We start from the raw sequence: 21,588 nt of genomic DNA, 5'->3' as shown, positions 1-21,588 counted from the left end.
GCAAATTTCGAGGTCTTACTTGATAATGATGATGATATTTTTGCATCGCTTGACAATAATAATAGCAGTTTCGTTGTCGTTGATATCACAGGATTGAAAAGTTATTTGCACTTTCCAACTCCTCCTGCCAAACTCCCTCCCACAAATGAAGAAAGGTTAGCCATGGCTGAATAGAGACACAGAAACAGAAACAAAGAGGAACTGACCTTGATTGATTGAAGCAAAACAAATCAAACCCAATAATAATACTTCATCTTCATCATGGAGAAGAACAAGTCTGTTCAGTTTCCAGATTCTTCTTCATCTCCTCAAAAAGCTTCCAACTATGATGAGCTTTTAATGCAACACAGCTTACTGTTTACAGATAGTCTCAAGGTATTATTATATAATCAAACTTCTATTATATATCAAGAACAACCAATTTATATCTATTTGTAATTGTATAATATAGGATATGAGAGAACTCAGGAAACAGTTATACTCAGCTGCTGAATACTTTGAGGCATCTTATGATAGAGAAGAAGTTCATAAGCAAATGTAAGCAGTAATAATAATAATCTCAATGTTGAATATTTCCTATCTCTAATCTCTGAGTTTTGGACTATATATATGTATGTATAGAGTGGTGGAAACCTTGAAAGATTACATAAGTAAAGCTATGGTTAGTACAGTTGACCATTTGGGTTCAGTTGCATATAAAGTTAACAATTTCTTGAATGATGAAGTTCTTGAATTCTCTTCAACCAACCTTCGTTTCTGTTGCCTTGAACAGGTATCTATCTATCTATCTGTGTATGTTCATAAATCCTCTTCACAAACTCATTCCCACTTACAATTTTTGTTTATTATGTGAATAGAAAATGAGAGGATGCAAAGAATACATGGACAGGAATGGCATGCTACAGCAATCTTTAATATTAACTTTTCCCAAGTACCATAAACACTATATTCTTCCATCTAAAGGTTTGCTTCTCACCTTTTTGTAATACCTATATTGGTCTTATTTGGCCTGCTCATTCAATCACCATGTTTGTCGTGGATAGATATAATCGAGGAACTTAGGGATAAATTACTCTCTTCTTTTCTATTATCTTTTCTGATTAAATCATGTTTTTTATAAATGAGACATGTTCCTAGTTTGAGAGTTTTATCTGTTAGGGTCAATTTCTCGCATTTCCACTAATAAAATTGTCCTAATGGAAACACATTTATACCATTTTTCTTTAGTCCAGACCAATTGGACATTGCCTCCACCCGATAGAGCAATTATATCACAGGGCAATCTTTTAGGTGTATTATATGGATCTGAACCAGATTTTAGTTCAAATACACCACGTTTTCAAATGGGATATGCCCATATAGATCCATACTTAGGTAGCTCGAGTGGAAAGTGTTTTGAATGTTGTGCTAGCCTACTTGAAGGGAATAACCCTTGTTTAAAAAAAAATAAGGTGTCTTCTTGAACTAGATAATCACTTGAAGATTGATTTGTTCAGCAGGGGAGACTATAAAATTGGTGCAAGAGAACTGCATTTCAAATCCTAATGATTTGCAACCATCTCTTAAAGGTATGCTCACTTTAGTCCTATCATGTGGGATTATAGATAGATAATACTATAACTAAACTACTGGTCTTTCTATAATGGCATGTTTTTTGCTGAAAAGTTGATCCAGGGGCAAAAATGGAGAAACTACCGTCTGTTGTAAGGTACAAATCTGTTCATCATTGTATGATCATGGTGGAGATGTTCATGGCTTAGCTTTGCTTTATTATGGTGCAGAAAGGGGATAGTTTCATCTAAAGATGCTCAAGTTGGTCCTGTGACGTTTGCATTCGCCAAAACATCTAATAATAAACAACTAGGTCAGTTTTCTCCAGATTTTGTTTTGTCGATTATTAGAGGGAAAACAAATTGAATTAGTTTCACTCTTTTTTAACAGAAAGAAGAGCTTCTTCGCCACTTCGTTTTCCTCTCAAGCGTTCAGGATCAGTCAACAGATCTATCTCTCCTATGCCTAATAGTTCTAAACAATGGGTATGAAAATCATTTATTCCTTAATAAAACATCAACATAAAAAATTGGAGCAATACTTATTTGTATACCTCTTTGTTATGATGACTGCAAATTTTGGATATGACAAACAGACCCCGGCATCTGAACCACCAAGCTCAGCCTCAATGCGTAAGCCTGCTGAAAGGGATAAAACAAAAGAGATTCAGTTATATTCAAAGAGAAGTAGAAACCTGTTCAGAGCATTACTCAGCATGCGTAAGGAGAAATGAAAAGAACAGGTGCAATTACATTTCTGTTATGCAAATTTCTTGACATGTAGCGATTCCCAGGTTTCATACCTGATCCCTTAGGTGTATACATATTTATCAATACACAACTGCCATGAGGTGTGAATGAGACACATTTTATATATCTCAATAAGAGTAATCAGTTTTGTAGCAAGAAGATAATCTCAATGTTATATTTATTTTTCAACAGAAGTTGTTATCAAAAGTCATTTCTAAACATTATTAATAAAAGGAAGGGTAGGTCTATTTGTATTAAGTCCAGCTTCAAGTATTCTGAAGGCATCAGCAACTGTTTTTGGCAACTCCGAATGATGTAGTGTGGCGTAGAGATCTAGATTATTCATCAAAAACCAAGACTGAAACTGAATGGTTCCTCTTCACTAAGACTCGTTTGCGCTCTCTTTTCTTTTCTATTAACAGGGTAGTGAGATGCATTGTTGACCGAATTTGTTCCAGGCGTTATTCTCATGTCTGCATTTGACTGCATTAAATCATGGTGGAGATTGATCAGAATCTATATAATGTAGACACCCAAAAACCAATATTAATTCTGCTTCTGAGAGGAGAAGAAAACAAACTGCAATATTAAAAATAAAATAAAAATTGGTCTCAGAAAAAAATGAAAAAAATTAATGGTGATAGTTGGTAGATGTTGTGCTAAACACACCTGGGAGGGGATCTCAAGTCTCACTTCAGCTGATAGTTCCTTGGCACTGAATCCTGCTAATAGAACAAAGATGAGAACTTCGAGTTACAATATCTGTCTTAAAATACTACTCAGAAAAATGAGAATAACCTTCACCATCCAAGGACATCAATTGAATAGAATCCTCGTCTACATGTGCATTTAGTTGATCGTGCAAAACTGCTGTTAAAAAGATAGATGCCAGAAATTAAATTAATTTGGTGATAATATCGGGCTTTTTGTATAGAAATACTAGGTTTGCTCCTACGAGTAATTCCTGCATCTAGATCAGTCTTTGTAATGTCTGAAGTTTCCAATCTGCAAAAAAATGGGAAGGATAGTCGTAATCACAATTTTTTTACTTTCTAATAGGCAGCAAAGGAGAGTAGAAGCTAATCAGTTAAAGATGATTATTTCCATATTAGATCATAATGTTAAGAAAAATATGAAAGATGTTGCTTTGCGATAAGATATAAGATGAGTAAAAGCACAATTTATTTTAATAAAAGAAAACAAGAACTAGGCTACCTCTTACTCCCAATTAGTACTTACACCTGTATAAATTGTATACTCACTAAGAAAAAGGACAATACCTGATTTTTCTCATATAGCAGCATCAATAGTTCTTTTTCTTCTAAACCGAAAAACAGTTCCTAGATATAAAAAGAATGAGCATACCCTTGAGAGTGTGTGGTTTTTGAGTCTCCTTTATCTTCATCATCTGAAGGATAATTTTGAACATTAATTGGATCTCTTTCTCCACTAAAGCTCTGCCTGGTTACTGTCACAAGAATGTCCGTTGGGTCCTTGTCAAAATCCTCCACATGCTCCCTAGTGGCCAGATTCTTCATATCACAGTGATTATGATCTGAACAGTTGGGATCAATTTTCTGATCTACCAAGGATGGTTTCGGTAGGCTACACTCTGGTTTCATAGATTTTTTTAGGATGGACAAAATTCCTTGTGCTACACATAGAAAACATGTGGATTTTCGGTAAGGCAGTCATGCATAAAAAATGAAAAAAGATCATGCAGTGACAAAGAACTTTTCAAATAACTTTTTCTTCCTTTGTATATAATGCATGGGAGAAAATCTGCTCACCATCACGTAAAGGCTTGTCAATATTTTCTATTTTAGTGCTTATGGCTTCCTTCAAACTAGATCTGCAACTTCCCGGCCAAGCACATGATTCAGGCTTTCCTGCACATGCAGTAATACAAGAAATATGTTAAAGATTGGAGGCATGCAAAGACCAACTACATGATAACAGGCAATAAGCAAACCAAAACTTCATATCTCGAGAACAAGTCCTGGTTTATGAATACAGTTCACTGTGAAAATACATATATATAGTATAGAAAGGTAATAGTAAGCAAAAACCTTATAACTTCATCTTAAGGTCATGAGCGAAGTGAAAGCAGACGTACCAGCATGTGAAGGCTTGTCCACAGTTGATCTTCTATTTGGAATGTCATCCACAATAGATCTTTTAAGCTGGGGGGTCAGTTTTTCCTCTCTACAAGCATTTGTTTCAGTTGGGATGACTTCCACAATAGTTCTTTTAAACTGGGGGATCAGGTTTTCCTTTTTACAGACAATTTTTTCAGGTTCTGCAACATAGGATTACATATGAAAAAGGGAAAATGCAAGACCTTCCAAAGAATAAGATGTCAGGGCAGCAATAAATAGTTTACACACAGGATACAATAGACTAAAGAAATGTGGTTATCAGACGTACCATCATGTGAAGGCTTGTCCACAGTGGATCTTCTATTTGGAATGACATCCACAATAGATCTTTTAAACTGGGGGATCAGTTTTTCCTCTGTACAAACATTTGTTTCAGTTGGAATGACTTCCACAATAGTTCTTTTAAACTGGGGGATCAGGTTTTCCTTTTTACAGACAATTTTTTCAGGTTCTGCAACATAGGATTACATATGAAAAAAGGGAAAATGCAAGACCTTCCAAAGAATAAGATGTCAGGGCAGCAAGAAATAGTTTACACACAGGATACAATAGACTAAAGAATGTGGCTATCTGTTCCTTCAGTAGAGGTAAGTCATCCATATCTGGTAAAGTGATTTTATACAAGAAAGAGAATACACGCACCTCTCATCCTTTGATCACCAACTTCCACCAGATAATTTGGCATCTGAAATATGATCCCACTTCTTACACCTTCAGATAACTTCAGAAATTTACAGCTCAAAACAGTTCCATCTTCACTTGATAAAGCAGCCTGATATTAGTTGAACAGATCAGTTGAACAAGAAAAGACTAGTGGACAAAAAAACAACAGGTTCTTATAAAGGAAACTAGAATCATAACACATACTCAGCAAGAACCTATGCAATTCCCAAGTGGCCTGGCACATCAGGTTGTATACAATTAAAGAGATCAAATATCCTTCAGTTGATTAAAAAAATCTTAGTACAATTAAGAATGTTTCTTTGGCATAACTTAAAAGATATTTGTTGATTTTCTGGTTGAGACATGTCTCAAGGATTTGATAAATTATTTGGTGATTTTTATCACAAGACAGTATTCTATATCCATCATCATAGTTGACATGTTTGTATGACCAGCAACTTGATGGAACAACGAATGGATCTGAAACCATCTTATAATAATACTAATATATGGTTTCTGAAGAAACAAATCAATTTCAAGATATTTATACATAGTTCTACCATCCTACTTAAGTTGCAATTCTGGAGGAAATATACACATGTAACTAAGCAGATAGCAGGCAGGTGAATTAAATTGATACTGACCTTCAACCTGCAGGAACCACAAGGTGCAAGTCTGAGTATGCCAGTATTGTACCTTTTGGCCTTTTGGGTTACCTGAGTGGTATAAAGAACATCCCATTCTGTATTGTGATTTGTGCAGAGAGATGCAAATAAATTAGACAAGGAACAATACACCTTGTACCAAATATCTTCAAAGAGGGAAACCTCATATTCATGCATTTCCAATAGGATAAAACACTATATTGGCCCCTGTACTTGAGCGAGATATTCAAAAGTGTCTTGTAACCAAATGTTCAAATCAGGACATGTGCTGAAATGGTCCAAACTAAAGGAAAACCTAATGATGTTTTGTTAAATATGTTAGAAATCCAAATTAGGCCTATAAATTTTATTGAACTACACTAAATGACCCTTGTACTTATACAAAAGTCTTGACGATTTACGTATATCCTCCCAGCCCTTCCATAGTATTTTTTCTTCTCCAACTACCTAATGTTATATATCTAACAGCTTTGGCAACCAGTTTGTTGGTTTTTGTTTGGAGTGTACTTGAGAATGTATTATGCTTTTTTTTCACTCTAAGTTAGGCAGCCAATTTGGATTTTTGGCCTAAAGAATGTATTCTATGGTCAAACAGTGATCATGTATTTCCGTTAAAAAATGTCAGTTGAATATCCCGTTCAAGATCATTTTAATATTTCATTAAAGTTCACAATAATATATTGTCTATTTGAAAGTATAAGATCCATTTTAGATATTGCAGTTAATGTTCCCTAAAATTATGCAAATAGTAATTGTGACTAAAACTAGGATGCCATGGTAAAAATGAAACCATCTACAACGATCATTTAAAAGATAATCTAGCCTCTAAAATTGAGGTGCATTTGACAAATTGATAAAATTAGACCATCACGAGAGATAAATCAGCTTCAAAAACCTGTAACAGCAGTTTCAAAGCCACTATGAAGATTTGATGGAGACCTCTTTTTAGTTGGACCGAGATTTCCAGTCTCTGTTTGATGAAATATAAGAAAAAGATAGAATGTCTTACATATATGAAAGAAAAAATCCAGTACAAACCCTAAATTAGGACCAATTTATTTGTTGACCCCATGATTTATCAATAGGATTTCAGAAAGAGGAAAACAGATATTAACATTAGATTGGACTGAAAGATAACCTGCTTTTTCAATGACTTTGATAATATTCAAGGGATCACTGGGAGGCTTATGGCCTCCACCTTCAGGTTCTCCTATATCAACCAAATAACCATCAAGAATCAATGATACTCCCGAGGCAATTACTTCGTTCTTCCTAAGAAATTTACTGTCTAAGAGTCTCCCGCTTGCATCATATAGCATGACCTGAATGGTATTCACAGTAAATGATCATTGGTTAATACTTTGCAGGTTGAAGAACAAACTACTATTTTACATGTAGGGTCCAAACAACAATAATAAACGAAACAGCATTTGAAGATAAAATGCACATCAAACAAATCAACATGATTACAAACTAGTTGATTATTCTCATCCAGCATAACTTTAGTTTGTTGTTAACATTACATATGTTATGAGTAAACCAATATAGAACTGGGATAGTAAAGTTTTGTCGAGGATGCTTAAAGATGATAAAAAATAAAATTGTTGAGGATGCTAGAAGAAACAACTAATTGATTAGCTTTAGCAAATAGATATCCATACTATTTAATTATGTAAAGATAGAGATTATTCATGTATTGTAGCTCCTACCACTGATTAGAAATTGGTCTAGCTAAAGCTATCGTCTATTTTCCGGTAACAAAGATGCACCAACATTGAGAAACATGATAAATATAGTGACAGAAGGAAACACCCAAAAAAGTAGAACCTGGTTCCCTTTGGATCCAGAAGTAACAACTTTCAAGTTACCATCATGATACTTTTTGGCCTTCTGAGTTAATTGACTGGTGTAGAGGACCTGCCACTCTGCAATTCAAACTCTCTAGTTAAGAATGGCGCACTGAAACAACTAACAAGACATTCTCTATCTCTTGTTTGTGGAGAAAATTCAAACTCAATACTGCCATAAACATGAATAAATAGTTAAATACTAGACAATAACACGAGATAGGTATGCACAAAGAGAACTCTTAAAATTGTGGAGGCCTTGACTTGCCCATATCTTGTGTACTTCAAGATTACCCTGACATTATTTTATTTTGTGTGATCTAAATATACATAGCGAGGGAAGTTCTTCCAAAGGAAAACTTCACGTTCTCACGACCTCAAAAAGGATGAAACTATATCATCAAGATGCGATGAAAAAACAAAACATAACTTATATAACAAGTAGAAATTCCGTTGGGTTGATCAACTTAAGTTCAATTTATAGACATATACCATAAAAGTTGTGGGAACCTGGAGACAGCATTTGGGCTAACAAAGAAAAGTTCTTAACAGTAACAGTATCTAACCAGTAATGTTGCTCTCTGTCGCGTCACGAATGTCCAGTGGTGATCCATATTTGTTCAATTCGTTCTTCTTAAATTCTGAGATGTAGAATACCATTGGAATAGCACAAGAATCAACATCACACTTTATATAATCGAAACCAAACAACAATTTTAAATGGTTCTTTGCTGAACATATCCCAAATGGATGGACATAGAATATTAAAAAAAGGCATCCACTCGATTGGCACATGTTCAAGAACTGCTGGTTGATACATTTGTGATAATATCCACACCTTCCCTAAAGAAAATCTTCTAATCAGCTAGCAGGAAAGAGGCTAGGACAGGTGATAAAACAATATAACAGCAAACATAAAAGGTTTGGAGAAATTGTCTTCTGAACCAACATCTAATAGCTTTTGATGCTCATCTTAAGAAATCTGAAGAACCAATTCAGTATAGAAGGAACTTAATTGGACCTAACCTTGAATGATCCTTTGTGATGGACTTAGCTTGCTCGATGTTATATTTTTCCTCAAAATTGGTTTAGTATCTTCTGAAGTGAATAAAAAAGGTTGAGGTAAATAAAATAAGCTGGACGATATACAAAAAGAACAACACTTTCATGACGCAATAGTCTTATGTAGAGAAGATAATACCAGAAGGAAGTAGGTTGTGTCTGAACCGATTCCCATGACCCAAACCAACTGTTTCTGTAATTTTCCTATTCTTCTGTTGAAAATTCTCTTTCACAATCAAAACACAATCTTCATTCAGGCTAGTCACCGGGGCACAACCTCCATCAACCTCCCCAATATCAACCAGATATGAATCAAAAGCAATTGTTTCGCCTGAACTAACATTATCACCTATCTTCACAATCCTGCTTCCAAGGAGCTTCTCACAATCATCATAAAGTGTAATCTGCAAATAGGGAGGAAACATAACACATTTTAACATAGATTCAAGTATAATTTCCGCCTCTCTCTGATTTTTGCTCAATGGTATATCATTCTCAACTAATGCAATTGACGCTATGAAAGCAACTCCAATATGCAGTGCGTTTCTAAAGACGATGTAATTGTAATAGTGATTCCTCGTCAATTGAACAACTATATATACAGATTTCTCAACTAACTTTATTTACGTCTATATATCTTCCTATGTAACATTGCATTCAGTTGAACTACTAAGAAATAAATAGGAATCGTAGAAGATTTGAAGGAGAGAGAGCATAGAATACCTTGTTTGCTGAAGTTTCGAGCTCTAAGTAACCGTCCTGGTATACTTTACGCTTCTGCTTGATATGCTTCGTGTAGGTCACCGACCATCGCTTTCCATTCACCATTATCACACACAGGAAATCGAAATGCTCAAAATTACTTCAAATCAGATATTGAGAGAAGACGATAGATTCTCAAAGAGGAACTGCAAAATCATAGATTGAGAATTTCAGAGAGGGCGGGAAATGCAAGTGTTTTAATGCATTTGAAAAAAAAAAAAAAAGTAAAGTTGTATTAATAGTGTTCTTAAATTCTATACTACATAAATTACAAATACAATTATTAATAACTATTTTATTTTTATTTTTTATTTTTTTTAATGAAGGATTAATTCTATTTTTAAATTTTTAATTTAGGAACTAAACAAACCTTTAATTTTATTTTATATATTAAACAAAAAATTATAAATAATAGACGAACTCATCTAAGTTATATAATGATAAACGAGACAAAAATAAATTCTATGTATTTTGAAATGATGAATTAGATAAGTCGAACAAATTAATCAAAACAGTGATATTCATTTTTGACAAATATTTTTAACAAAATTGAAAGTTGTTCATGTTCGATGATTAATAATTAATCAAAACAGTGAGATTCATTTTTGACAAATATTTTTAACAAAATTGAAAGTTGTTCATGTTCGATGATTAATAAGCACAAAAAAATATTATAAAATGATAATGGACTATCTATATATATATATAATCCAAACAACGAAAACAACAGGTATAAATAATGTGATAATACATTTTAAAAATGCATTTGAACCACCTTTTACTAAACATACGAAAATAACTTCAAATTCGATTCATCTCTTTTCTTGTTAAGAAGGAGGTGAATAAAAACTTGAACAAAATATCGTTAACAAGTCTAGTGAGACTGAGTTTGAATTTTTGTTAAGATAAATTTGAAAAAATTAAGAGAAAATATAGATATAAGGAGCGAATAAATGTGTTTTTTTATCATCTTTTTTAAAATTAAAAAAACAAATATTGAATTAAATTGAAAAAAAAAAAGAAATTAAAGGTGACATTTTTACCGTTAATTTTTTTTGTATGACTAAATCCCTTGTAGATCCGTCTTAGCCAACTAGAATGGAATGATATGAACTACATAAGACCAACCAATAAACTAAGAATTGAATCATAATATCATATTTGGATGAGTTAAGAAAGACTTCACTCTTCACCTCTAATTATTTAATTTATTAATTAAAATATTTAAGTATAAAAAACATTAGAATAAGTTAAGCAATTAAAAACTCAATTTTTGTACATCCATGAAACAAATTTTTTTGTTAAAAAAAACTAATACAAATCACAAATAACTCAACATGAAAAGGTAATTCAGCCCTAGAGAATTTTGTTATTCATACAAAACCTAAACCAACAATTTGGATGACTAAATTGTGAATAAATATGGAAGAAATAATCAAAGGTCAATTTTCAGAGTGGAACATTTTCAGTCACAAACATAACTCAAAGAACAAATAGTGAATAAAAACAAACAAAAGCTCACACAAAAGGGAAAGCCAAAGTGAATGAAGAAACCTATACAATGAAATTATACATTACAAGAACAAGAATTAAAGAAAGAAAAAATAAAACCAATTTTAACTTCTAAATCCAAATGCAGACCATTTCTTCGACGAATCCTTCTTATTACTACTACTGGTAGTAGTCCTCTTAGTGTTGGGATCGATGAGGTTCTCCAACGATTTCGCCTTCTTGTTCCGCGATCTGCCTGCTTCTTTCAGCAGCTCATTTAGCCTTTTCTTTTCGTCATCAAAATCTGGATTTGCTGTTCCAAGCTTCTCTTCTCTCAGTTTCATAACATGCTCCAAAATCTCAATTGCATCTTCTATTCTATAATAAGATCAGAACAATAGAGTTAAACAACACATTCTAAACTATTTGTATAACAAATCCATATGCAAGGTCGGATCTACCCATAAGACAACTTGGGTTGTAGCCCGGGTGGCCCAAAATGTTTTGTATATATATAACTAATTGACCTAGGTAGATTTTGTGAAAAGGTTTTAGCTCGGGTAGATATCAAATCATATCTCCGAGCCCTTGTCCATATGTAGTACCATTTCTCATGTACTGTCATTAGGGCATTAGGGCCCTGATTGATTTGAGTTAATTCAGATTATTTCTAATTAACTCAATGTACAATCATCAATCACGCTATTCAGATGATCAACAAAAATAACAAAACAATCACCATTTCAAAAATAAAATTTATATATTTATACTCAAATAATATCGACATTAGACTGATTTGGGTTATTTGAGATTAATTTCAAATAACTCACTATTCAATCAACAATCTATTCATAGATCACATGATTCAAATCCTCAACAAATGTCAAAATACCCTCTATTTTTAAAAAAATAGATTCCTTATATATTTATACCCTTTTTACTCAAATAACGTCGGCCCTATTTAATGTGCGTTATTTGAGATTAATTTCAAATAACTCACTATCTAATCAACAATATATTTATTAATCACATCATTTAAATCGTCGACGAAAACACTGTCTAGTTTCATTTTTAAAAATTGTATATTTTTACCATCATGTCTTTTTACCCAAATAACCTATTTTTTCAATAAACTTGCATCAAACAAGATCTTGGTTTTTCATAACCTATATGAGACGATCTTGGTTTTTCATAACCTATATGAGACGATCTTGGTTTTTCATAACCTATATGAGACGATCTTGGTTTTTCATAACCTATATGAGACGGAGTTATTTGAAAATAACCAACTTGCTATTCAAATAAGCCCAAATCAAACAAGGTCTAGAATTTAATAATTTATAAAATAAAATAAAACAGTGCAATACTGATCATGAAACCGAAGTTTGATAAGAAGGGATGATTACCTTCCCATAGCATCATAAGTTGCAGCAAGATTGCTGTAAACTCCAATAGTATCTTGATGACATGGTCCACATTCTTTTTCCAAGACCTCTCTTGCTTCTTCAAATAACTCAACTGCTTCATCAATCTTGAACAATTGAACACTAGCCAAGCCCATTTGGTTCAATAAAATGCCAAAGAATGCAGATTTCCTTTCACCGCCAGCTCGAAGTTTAGCCACAGCACTCTCAAAAGAATTCCGAGCATCTTCATTCCTTCCAATCACATAAAACATAACACCCATCCTAGCTTCTATACCAGCAATAGTACTTTGCTGCCCCGGTTTGTCCTCTAGTAGTTTCATCGCCTTCTGCAAGAGCTTCAGTGCCTCATCTGGTTCATCAGAAGATTCATAAATCGACGAAATTTCTGTCAGTCCACTCGCAATTTCTTCTGTGGCTGTTCCAGGGACAGGTTTTCCATATATTCGAAGTGCATTTTCGCAGTAGGATTTGGATTCGCGAATCTTGCCTGTTTTGTAATATAGATCCGCAAGTCTTACGTAAACAGAGGCAACAGAAGGGTGGTTGTCACCCTTTGAAGATTTGAAAACGGTTAGTGCTTTCTGATAGGAGAAGACTGCTTCGTCGAAACGTGAAAGGGACATGTATATATTGCCAATGCCAACATCAATTGAAGCAACTTCGTGTTCTAGACCATTTGCTATCATTGCCATACTAGCGAGAACTAGATGTTCAAGAGCTGTCTCAAGATCTCCTTTCGCCTCGCATATAAGGGCCATCAATCTTCGGTCAGCTGCTTCCTCGAGAGATGCAGGTGAGTTATGGATGCGGTGAATTTCGAGAGTTCTTTTGGATAAAATTTCTGCCTCGTCGAATTGAAGAGCTTGAACATGAGCCTCGGCTAAGTATCTGTTCAAAGTTGGAAACTTTACTGCATATTAAGGTGAATTTGAAAGACAAAACTCAAAAATATAAAACTATTCCTTCAACCCATTTAAAGAAGACAATTCTGACCATTTATTAAATCATCTTACTATTTTCATACAAAATCCCAAGAAAAAAAAAATAGGTGTGAATTTAGATATTGTGCAAGTCAACTAGATAGAATTACATAAAGAGTATAGCCATACAAGATTATAACAAACAAATGGAAAAAATATTTACAGTGGAAATTAGACAGAAGGAGTAATATCTTGCACATCAAATACCCATTTTACTTTCTCAACTCGAGACATGCTTATTTTGCTTGTTGTACTTTCTAAATATTATTTTCCCGATGTGTCTTGCCAAAGAGAACATAGATCTCGGGTTTGAATCACACTAAGAACGTTTTAAGTTGAAGTTGTGAATTGTCATACCTTCCTAAATTATTAAAAAAAGAAAAACTAGTTAACTTACATCCTTCTTGAGGTTATGTTAATTTCCTTAATTTCTTCCACTCAACTCTTCTATACATGTGCACCTTTAATTTCTAGAAACCAAGCTTGATATGACCTACAAAAAAAAACTATATTTCCTTCCTTTTTTACAGAGGTTCAAAGATTCTCGACAAATTTTGCTTCACAAAATGAAACAAATTGAGTGGTCAAGAGTGTTATCTTCATTTATAAACTGAGTGCAAATATGTTATCTCATTAAACTAATGTTGTAATTCCTTTTGTAGAGAAGCAAAATCCAGTACTATATTCAGAGTTCAGGCCATTTAGAAACCTGCAATGAGGGATATATGCTTCTCTCTGCTTCTAATACATGTTCTTAAACTAGACTGGTAAATATCAGTTCTAATTCCATCTGGAAATTTCAGTTTTTTCACTGTAATGCATGTTTTCATGATCTGATCAAGTAAAGAAAAGATGATAATCTACCTGCAGGTTTCTGCAACTCTCGGATCTGTATCCCCCAATGCTTCAGTCTGTATATTCAACCCTTCTTTATAGCACTGTATCGATTGCTCAAGCTGTCCCAACATCGAATGAGTATCTCCCAACTGCATATAACCAGAAAAAGCCGCTAAAGCATGATCCACTCCTCTAGACACCTCCGGCACCTTAATAGCCCTCTCAAGAACCGGAATCGCCTCATCAAACCTTCCCAAACTACAATAAATCGCCGCCACAACATGCAAACTCATTGCAAAATCCAAACTCGGCTCACCATCAACTGTACACCTCTCAAACGACCTCGCCGCTCGCAATGCATAATCCAACGCCTTACTCGGTCCATCACCTGACGCAATCGTATCACGCGCAAGTTTTAACAGAAACGGTCCAAGGTCAGGATTATCAAGCGATGTTTCATCGATTAAAGGCTTCTCAGGCGATTTCTTCTTCCCCGATCCACGATCCGGCGACGGTTTTGCACGAGAAGTCGATGGAGAAGGCGATGCAGGTCTTCTAGGCATCGGTGATGCAGATTTCGTGTTCAATGATTCAGATCTCTCGGAAGCAGAGCCGATCTGATGACTGTCATCGGAAACTGCAATTCGTAAAGGTGGAACTTCCGGTGGCGTCTTCACTGATACCAAACCTGGCATGATTCAACAATTGTGTACTACACAATGATACAAATATACTTTTCACTGTAAATTATGCACCAAATCTTAGAAATTAGAACATTCCACCATTATCAACAGTTCGAATTTGATCAGAGTGTTGTTGTTATCGTTTACTATTGGGAATTGGGATAAGCGAATGAATGCCTCCGTGGAGAAGAAGAAGAGAGAGAGAGAGAGATTTACAGAGGAGAGAGAGTATGAGTTGGATATATGATTAGAAATGTCGTGAAACGTTGGCAAGCATTTTTATCCGTTGGATTAAAGGTTTAAGATTATTAACTTTTCATCTGACGGTTGTATTTAATTTGATGATAAAATTGTTTAGTTGATGCAAGATAGGGAATTCTGGCCCTTACTATTTTCTAAGCACCGTTTGTTATTCCTTCTCCATGTTAGGACTGAAAAGTATAATTAGAATAATTGATTTTTTTTTACCTTATAAATTAATTTATCAATAAAACACTAAAATATTAATTACTTTAAATGTTTTTTTTCAAATAATTATTATTCCAATCTGAACATATAAGCTTATTTGATGTTGGGTTATTTGAATTTTTTATTGAAATTTTTGAAAAATTAATTTGTTTATTAGAAAATAAGTTATCTATGTTTTAATGAATTGAATTATGGAAATAAAATTTTATATTTAAAATTTATAAAAATAAAGTAAACACTTTAATATTTTGTTGATGGATTACAATAGTGTTAAAATCAAACTTACATGTACAAGTTTAATCAATAAATTGAATAATATAGAGCAAATAAGAATGATAAGTGTACAAACTAGGTTGTAATATCTTCGATTAAGTCGATTTGACTCGAAAATACACAAATAAACCGTTAAAATCTGTTTTTGAAAATCTCAAACCGATGATTTCGATTTACTGAGTAATTCAATTTGGTCGGTTAGAATATCGGTTTACTCGTTTAGTTCAATTTTATTTTATAACAAAAAAATATATTACTAAACAATATAGTTATATTTAAAATTTTGTTTTGAAAAACAAATATCAAACTACTATTTATATTTACTTTAGAAAGCAAATAATAATAAAAATAGATAATTAAAAATTTATTTATTTTTATAAATTGTAATTAAATTATCGGTATATAAGTACTGATTTCAAATTCGAAGTTAATTGTACTCTGGTAACTTTTTATCGCCTAGCTTATGATAACTTTTGAATGCGATGTTATCAAACTTATAGTTAACGCCTATTAGAACTATGAGCCCATATGCGAAGTTAAAAAATTCAGTTTAGTGGTTTCATAAATCTTTCTACTGATATAGGTGAGTTACTTACCTCTATTTTTTTTAGAACGACGGTTTCACTTCTCATTTGAATTAAGCACATAACCCGCAAACACATTTAACTAGCGCGTATAATTTGTTGTCTAACAGGCTCGGGCTCGAACTGAGAGACTAGAGATATAGACATCTTGGTACATTTAGACTAGAAAAGAGATTACTTACTCTCATTAACTATAGGAGGTTTTTATACCCAAAATTAAATCAAAATTGTGAAATAATTATTTGAAATTAATTCAATTAATTATTTTATTACTTTGTCTGTAAAATCAAATTAATCAATTCATCATACAAAATAACAATGTATTATCACCAATTTTATTGAGATGGTGCTATGTCCTTGAATTAATTCCAGCAGCAAGATCCTAAGAACATTGTCAATCCAAATGAGTTTAAGCTTCTAATAAAAATGCATAACCACAAAGAAAGGAAAGTACACAATTAGATAAACCCATATCAAAACTAGAAAAAAATAAACAAATTTTAATTGATCAAAGGGGGTATACATTGACCAGAAAAACAAAAAAAACATTTACATATTTGCAACAACTTAAGACAATCAAATGACCAAATGCATGACTTTAATAAACAAAACTTGTAATGTATTTTGCAACAACAGAGTATGTATGCAATAAATATAACTATGTGGGTGTCAACAAATCCACTTGACCAAAGCATATGTATGTTGCAGCAATAATACATATGATGAACAAAGAAAAAACCAGACCAATATATCGCCGCTAACGTCAATAAATAACAAATGTATGCAACAATTTCGACACTGCATTTCTGCAACCGGGCAAAAAAACCCAAAAAAAAACAAATAAGGAAACATATACCCAAAATGGAGGCTAGAACAGACGAATCTTCCCCGTCTCATTGTCAGAACTCGCAAGAACTGTGATGACTATTGAAGAGATTGAGAGCAAAAATTAACCACATCTTATCTCACTCTTTCTCCTCAGCTTCAACAAGATATTAAAGTTGGACATGAAACCTGACAAAACCTTCCTCCGAAAATGGTGATTGACCCGACCCGACGACCAGACTCATGGTATGCAAAACCAGGACACCCAAATGCATGCAAGGACTTACAGAATATACAGCAGCCAAGAAAGTGATCTCAAAAGCTAATAGCCTTACCTATAGCCAACTTAGCCCACTCAGCAGATTCCTTAACCAAATGATCGTCAGACGACAAACACTCGTTCAAGAATTCTTTGCATGACACCGATTGCTGAATCAGAGGTCCTGCATTTGGACCCAATGTGTCTGCTAGGTCTCCCAGGACACCAATTGCCGTCTTACTCACAACCTCATCCCTAAGAAGAGACACACATCTACTTATTAGTAGTAGTTTGACACAACCAAATATCTTAAGAGCTTGTTTCATGTAGGATGTTTTTTAAAATAATTCTTCTACAAAAGATCTAGTTGATGAAAAAGGTAAATTATTTGAGGTTATTATTGAGTCAAATTACCAAAAATTGATATGGTTCCAAATAACCCTACATCAAGCAAGCTCATGGATTTATCAAACAAGGCCATAAAAGAAAAAAGCAGGTGAGAAAACTTACATGTCTTTCTCCATGTATAGGTTATCCAAGAATTGGAGGACATGGGGAACATATGATAATAATAGCTGTGTTTTGGGTGAGCCTTTGAAACCTTGAAAGATACCTGAATACGCCTCCAAAATCCCATTTCTTAAAAGATTAGTGTATTCAATCATATCATCATCAACCGCAGATGTATGTACAGATAGTTCAGCTGCACCCTGAAGCATGGGCATCGCATACATCAAATACTTCTCGAAATTCTCCCCAATAGCCAAAGCAATGTCACCAAAGCACGAGAATATGGGAGGCTTCACAGATCGATGCAACTGATTGCTCGACAAGTCCTTAAGAAGTTGAGTCATTATCCCATCACAATACGGAAGTATCTTGTCCTCAATCGCCCTGCATACATCCCCAACAACTCCCACAGTGATTGCGCAAACCTGATAGTCTTCGAAATTCTGAAGACCAATTTCCAAGTACTTGTGGAACTCTGGCATGTACTTAGCGAAATCGGAGCTCATAGCGTACGCGAGCGCTCCTATGACGAGCATAGCCTCTTCGTGTGCGGTTGCGCTTCTGGAACCAAACACTTTCAAGAATAAACCCATCATCTGATCGGCAAATTGCAAGAAAACGTATTTCGTAACGTCAGATGAGCCCAATTTTTGTATCATAACCTGCAAGCATCCACAGAGAAGCCCCTGTAACTCGTTTTGCTTTTCCCGTTCGTCGGATGAAAGCTTCAGCCCTCCTTCGAGCGTGTTATGGAGTTCCATCATGATGAGCGGAACTAGCTGCAAAACCATGGGGCCCGTTTCGTCGGTCGAAGACCGAACCACTTCGTTTAAGGCTTCGTAAGCAGCTGTTCGAAGACGCGACTCTCCAGCATCTTCTCTGCGTGTGACTGCGAGTAGAGACTGAACTATCTCCTGGAAATACTGAGTTAAAGGAGACGACGGGGAATCGATATCCTCATATCCTTGCGCGAGGAAATAGAGAGCACCGCAAGCCTTTTCAGCGACGTTAGGCACGTCTTTCATGCTCTGAAGAAGAACGTTGATGATTTGTGGGATATTCGCTTGGTTTATTATCGGAGTTTCGACAGTTGATCCGTGAAGGAATTCAAATACCCTCCCCAAAGTCCAGGCTGTCGTGTCTTTCACGTGGTTGTTTGGATCTGTTATGAGAGCGTTCAGCATGAACGAAAGGGCAGAATCGACCAGCCTGATGAGCTTATCGGGCGAGGGTCCTTCGAGAATTGAACCAAACGCGTAAGTGGCAGCCTCTCTTTGTCGCCACTCTGGTTTGCTTATGTTTTCTTCGACGAAAGGAACTACGAGAGGGACGATATCGTCTCTTACAGTACGCGCAACCAGACCCAAACAAGTCCCACCCGCCATTGAAATATTCCACGCTCCCTCGTCTTGATCTTGATCCTCTTCCTGCTTTAGTAGAGTCTCAAGTAACATGGGAACAAGAACCGGGAGGGCTTTCTTCGCGAAATAGAAGCAGGGAATCTCGGAATCTCCTGTGAATTCGCTACCATATTCTTCCAAGATATCGATCTCTTCGTCGCAGATGGAACTCCAAAACTCAATCGCTTGTAGAGCGACGGGCTCATCGTCTTCCTTCACCGCTTTCGCGGTGATGTTGAAAATATCGGAGATGTAAGGTGATAATTTGTCGTAATACGACGAGGCAATCGCAACAAGGCACTCGAAGGCAGCCTGACGAATCTTAACTTCCGGCGAGAGGGTAGACTCGCATACGACTCTCATGATATAATCGCGTTCCATATCGTTTGAAAAGTTCGCCTGCGCAAATCCCAAGGCATTATACAACGCCCTAGTGGCAGCGAGTCTGACTTCATTGTTGGTTTCGGCCGAGTTCATCCCTTGAACAACGGCCGTGAGGATCTTGTTCACCTGTTCTTGATCAATAACTTCTGGAGAGACTTCTTCACATAAGTAACCGAGGGTTTCGAGAGTGGCCTGTTTGGAATGAGCCGGTTGCTGGTGAATGTTTGACAAGAGGGTTACAATAAGCTCCGGCCATTGTTTGTGCGGAAGCTCTATTGCAGCCACTTTCGCTACAACCTGTGATGCTGTAGAACGGGCTTCTTGAGCAACAGAATTGAGTGTTTTCAATAAGGATGATTTAATATGGGATTTGGTAGAAGCATCAAGCGACAGCCATCTCTGTACTAATTCGATTTTCCTATGTTGCTCTTTCGCATCCAATGCATTTTTCAAGATTAACCCCGCTAATTTACGGCTCTCAACTGGCTTCTCATCATTCGAAAGTTCTCCAGATAAAGATAGCAAAAAACTAGGAAGGTTTTGCTCCTGAAACTGTCTCAGGCTCTCCTCAGCATGATTACGAACAGAACTATCAACAGATTGTGCATTCAAAAGTATCTGAGTAACTTCCATAGCCATTATCAACCTAGTTCAATTACATAACCATTAGGTTAAACACGTTTGAACAAACAGACTTTAAGAAGTGAAAACAGCAAATCAAATAAAGATGTTAACTTTAATAAGATCTCCCAATTCTACTTCACTAACAAATTCAAAACCCTAATTTGAGAACTTGATATCCATCAGAACATAGAAAAGCAGAAAACAGTAAAGATCAATCAACCCAGTCCAAATTCAAAAAACCCAGTATAATCAATAGAATCAGATACGAACTAACTAACTAACTAACCCTATATATCAAACCCATATCAGGATATCATCAAACATATCAATCAATTCAATACCCATAAATCGCTTAAAACCTAGATCGAAATTCAATTAGATCGGATTAAATAAAGTAATAAAAGCGAGATTGGATAAACTTACAGTCGGATCGAAGCAAGTGGTCGCTGAGAAGGGGGAAAAGGTGGAAGCTGAGACAGAACACAGAAGCGGCGAGAGAGAAAGAAACCCTACAGAGTGTTTTGGGTGGAGAGAAAGAGAGAGAGAGAGAGGAGAGAGTAAACAATCCAATCCAAACCCAATGCAAACGGCTCGGAAATACGCTGAGAAGTTGCGAATTATACTCTGGTAAGAGACTTTTTCAAATTACAAGAAGGTTTGGAAGACGACGAAATGATCGCGTGAGAGAGATGTAGAAAGTGAGATCTGCGATCTGAGGGCTCCGATTGGATTGAAGATAAACTACGCGCCGGTTGGCATGTGAGAATTATTAGGGTTTTGAAACTTCGATAATCATGGAAGTTAAGATTACATTAAATTTGTAGAAGAAACTGTGAGGTAAATAAATAATTGAAGTACACTTGTCCCCATTTACTTATTTTATTATTATTATTATTATTATATACTTTTTAATTTTATTTTTAAATAATATCTCTCAATAAAAACAAAAATAAAAAAATATTATTATTCATATAATTCCTTGTTATCAGTCTCTTATTTATAATAAATATTAAACTTTATCAATTAAATTATATTTTTAATTTAATACATTTATATCTGAAATTTTATTATAACTTAATTTAATTAAAAAATAATAATTGGTAATTATTTTGAAGAAGGGTGATTTTTTATTTTATAAAAATACTTAAAAATATACATATATAATGATAAAATCGTCTCAATTAATTTTTTTTAGTTTGGTTAGATTATCTAGTTAGAAAAAATCAAAATTCAATTAAAAAAAATTTATGTCATGCTTTTATTGTGCTGTGCTTAAACAAAAATAAATTATTTTTAAGTATTATTTTTTAAATAATAAAACGTGTCAAGTATAAATTAAACTATAGAATACTTTTAGAAAAAACACATTATAACCAACTTAATTA

The 21,588-nt window shown here is 34.5% G+C and overlaps 5 protein-coding genes across 11 annotated transcripts; 1 reads left to right on the top strand and 4 right to left on the bottom strand.

Moving 5' to 3' along the window:
* LOC124935911 (protein ABIL3-like) lies at positions 1–2,446 on the top strand. Of its 2 annotated transcripts, none has more exons than XM_047476350.1 (9): positions 1–375; positions 452–537; positions 622–772; positions 858–963; positions 1,500–1,568; positions 1,666–1,708; positions 1,782–1,864; positions 1,942–2,036; positions 2,147–2,446. In XM_047476350.1, exons 1-9 carry the CDS (start codon positions 262–264, stop codon positions 2,282–2,284), a joined length of 885 nt encoding a protein of 294 aa, XP_047332306.1. In that variant the 5' UTR covers positions 1–261; the 3' UTR covers positions 2,285–2,446. The 2 variants fall into 2 exon arrangements, with proteins under 2 accessions (XP_047332306.1, XP_047332305.1); XM_047476349.1 differs by having other exon boundaries at positions 1,497–1,568.
* On the bottom strand, positions 2,407–8,368 carry LOC124935910. Of its 5 annotated transcripts, none has more exons than XM_047476344.1 (14): positions 8,201–8,368; positions 7,615–7,712; positions 6,926–7,109; positions 6,683–6,757; positions 5,767–5,864; positions 5,102–5,231; positions 4,728–4,910; positions 4,417–4,599; positions 4,091–4,189; positions 3,666–3,954; positions 3,256–3,305; positions 3,099–3,170; positions 2,970–3,025; positions 2,407–2,783 (listed from the first exon to the last, which is right to left on the bottom strand). In XM_047476344.1, exons 1-14 carry the CDS (start codon positions 8,292–8,294, stop codon positions 2,646–2,648), a joined length of 1,749 nt encoding a protein of 582 aa, XP_047332300.1. In that variant the 5' UTR covers positions 8,295–8,368; the 3' UTR covers positions 2,407–2,645. The 5 variants fall into 5 exon arrangements, with proteins under 5 accessions (XP_047332300.1, XP_047332302.1, XP_047332301.1 ...); XM_047476346.1 differs by having other exon boundaries at positions 2,970–3,022; positions 3,099–3,167; XM_047476345.1 differs by having other exon boundaries at positions 2,970–3,022; positions 8,201–8,367.
* A 266-nt stretch (positions 8,369–8,634) lies between these two features.
* Positions 8,635–9,611, bottom strand: LOC124936965. 2 transcript variants are annotated; one of them, XM_047477491.1, is made up of 3 exons: positions 9,420–9,611; positions 8,836–9,100; positions 8,635–8,729 (listed from the first exon to the last, which is right to left on the bottom strand). In XM_047477491.1, exons 1-3 carry the CDS (start codon positions 9,522–9,524, stop codon positions 8,656–8,658), a joined length of 444 nt encoding a protein of 147 aa, XP_047333447.1. In that variant the 5' UTR covers positions 9,525–9,611; the 3' UTR covers positions 8,635–8,655. The 2 variants fall into 2 exon arrangements, with proteins under 2 accessions (XP_047333447.1, XP_047333446.1); XM_047477490.1 differs by having other exon boundaries at positions 8,635–8,732; positions 9,420–9,610.
* Positions 9,612–10,885: 1,274 nt separating this feature from the next.
* Positions 10,886–15,076, bottom strand: LOC124933744 (protein KINESIN LIGHT CHAIN-RELATED 1-like). The gene is made up of 3 exons (XM_047474178.1): positions 14,221–15,076; positions 12,356–13,264; positions 10,886–11,327 (listed from the first exon to the last, which is right to left on the bottom strand). The coding sequence occupies exons 1-3, from the start codon at positions 14,886–14,888 to the stop codon at positions 11,075–11,077; spliced, it is 1,830 nt and encodes a 609-aa protein (XP_047330134.1). The 5' UTR covers positions 14,889–15,076; the 3' UTR covers positions 10,886–11,074.
* A 1,706-nt stretch (positions 15,077–16,782) lies between these two features.
* On the bottom strand, positions 16,783–20,880 carry LOC124936763 (importin subunit beta-1-like). Its single transcript, XM_047477286.1, has 3 exons — positions 20,627–20,880; positions 17,796–20,225; positions 16,783–17,540 (listed from the first exon to the last, which is right to left on the bottom strand). Exons 2-3 carry the CDS (start codon positions 20,216–20,218, stop codon positions 17,342–17,344), a joined length of 2,622 nt encoding a protein of 873 aa, XP_047333242.1. The 5' UTR covers positions 20,219–20,225; positions 20,627–20,880; the 3' UTR covers positions 16,783–17,341.
* Positions 20,881–21,588: the final 708 nt, after the last annotated feature.

This window comes from Impatiens glandulifera, chromosome 4 (genome assembly GCF_907164915.1).
Source record: "Impatiens glandulifera chromosome 4, dImpGla2.1, whole genome shotgun sequence".
Classification (NCBI taxonomy): Eukaryota; Viridiplantae; Streptophyta; class Magnoliopsida; order Ericales; family Balsaminaceae; genus Impatiens; species Impatiens glandulifera.
This window is presented reverse-complemented; position numbering and strand designations above follow the sequence as displayed.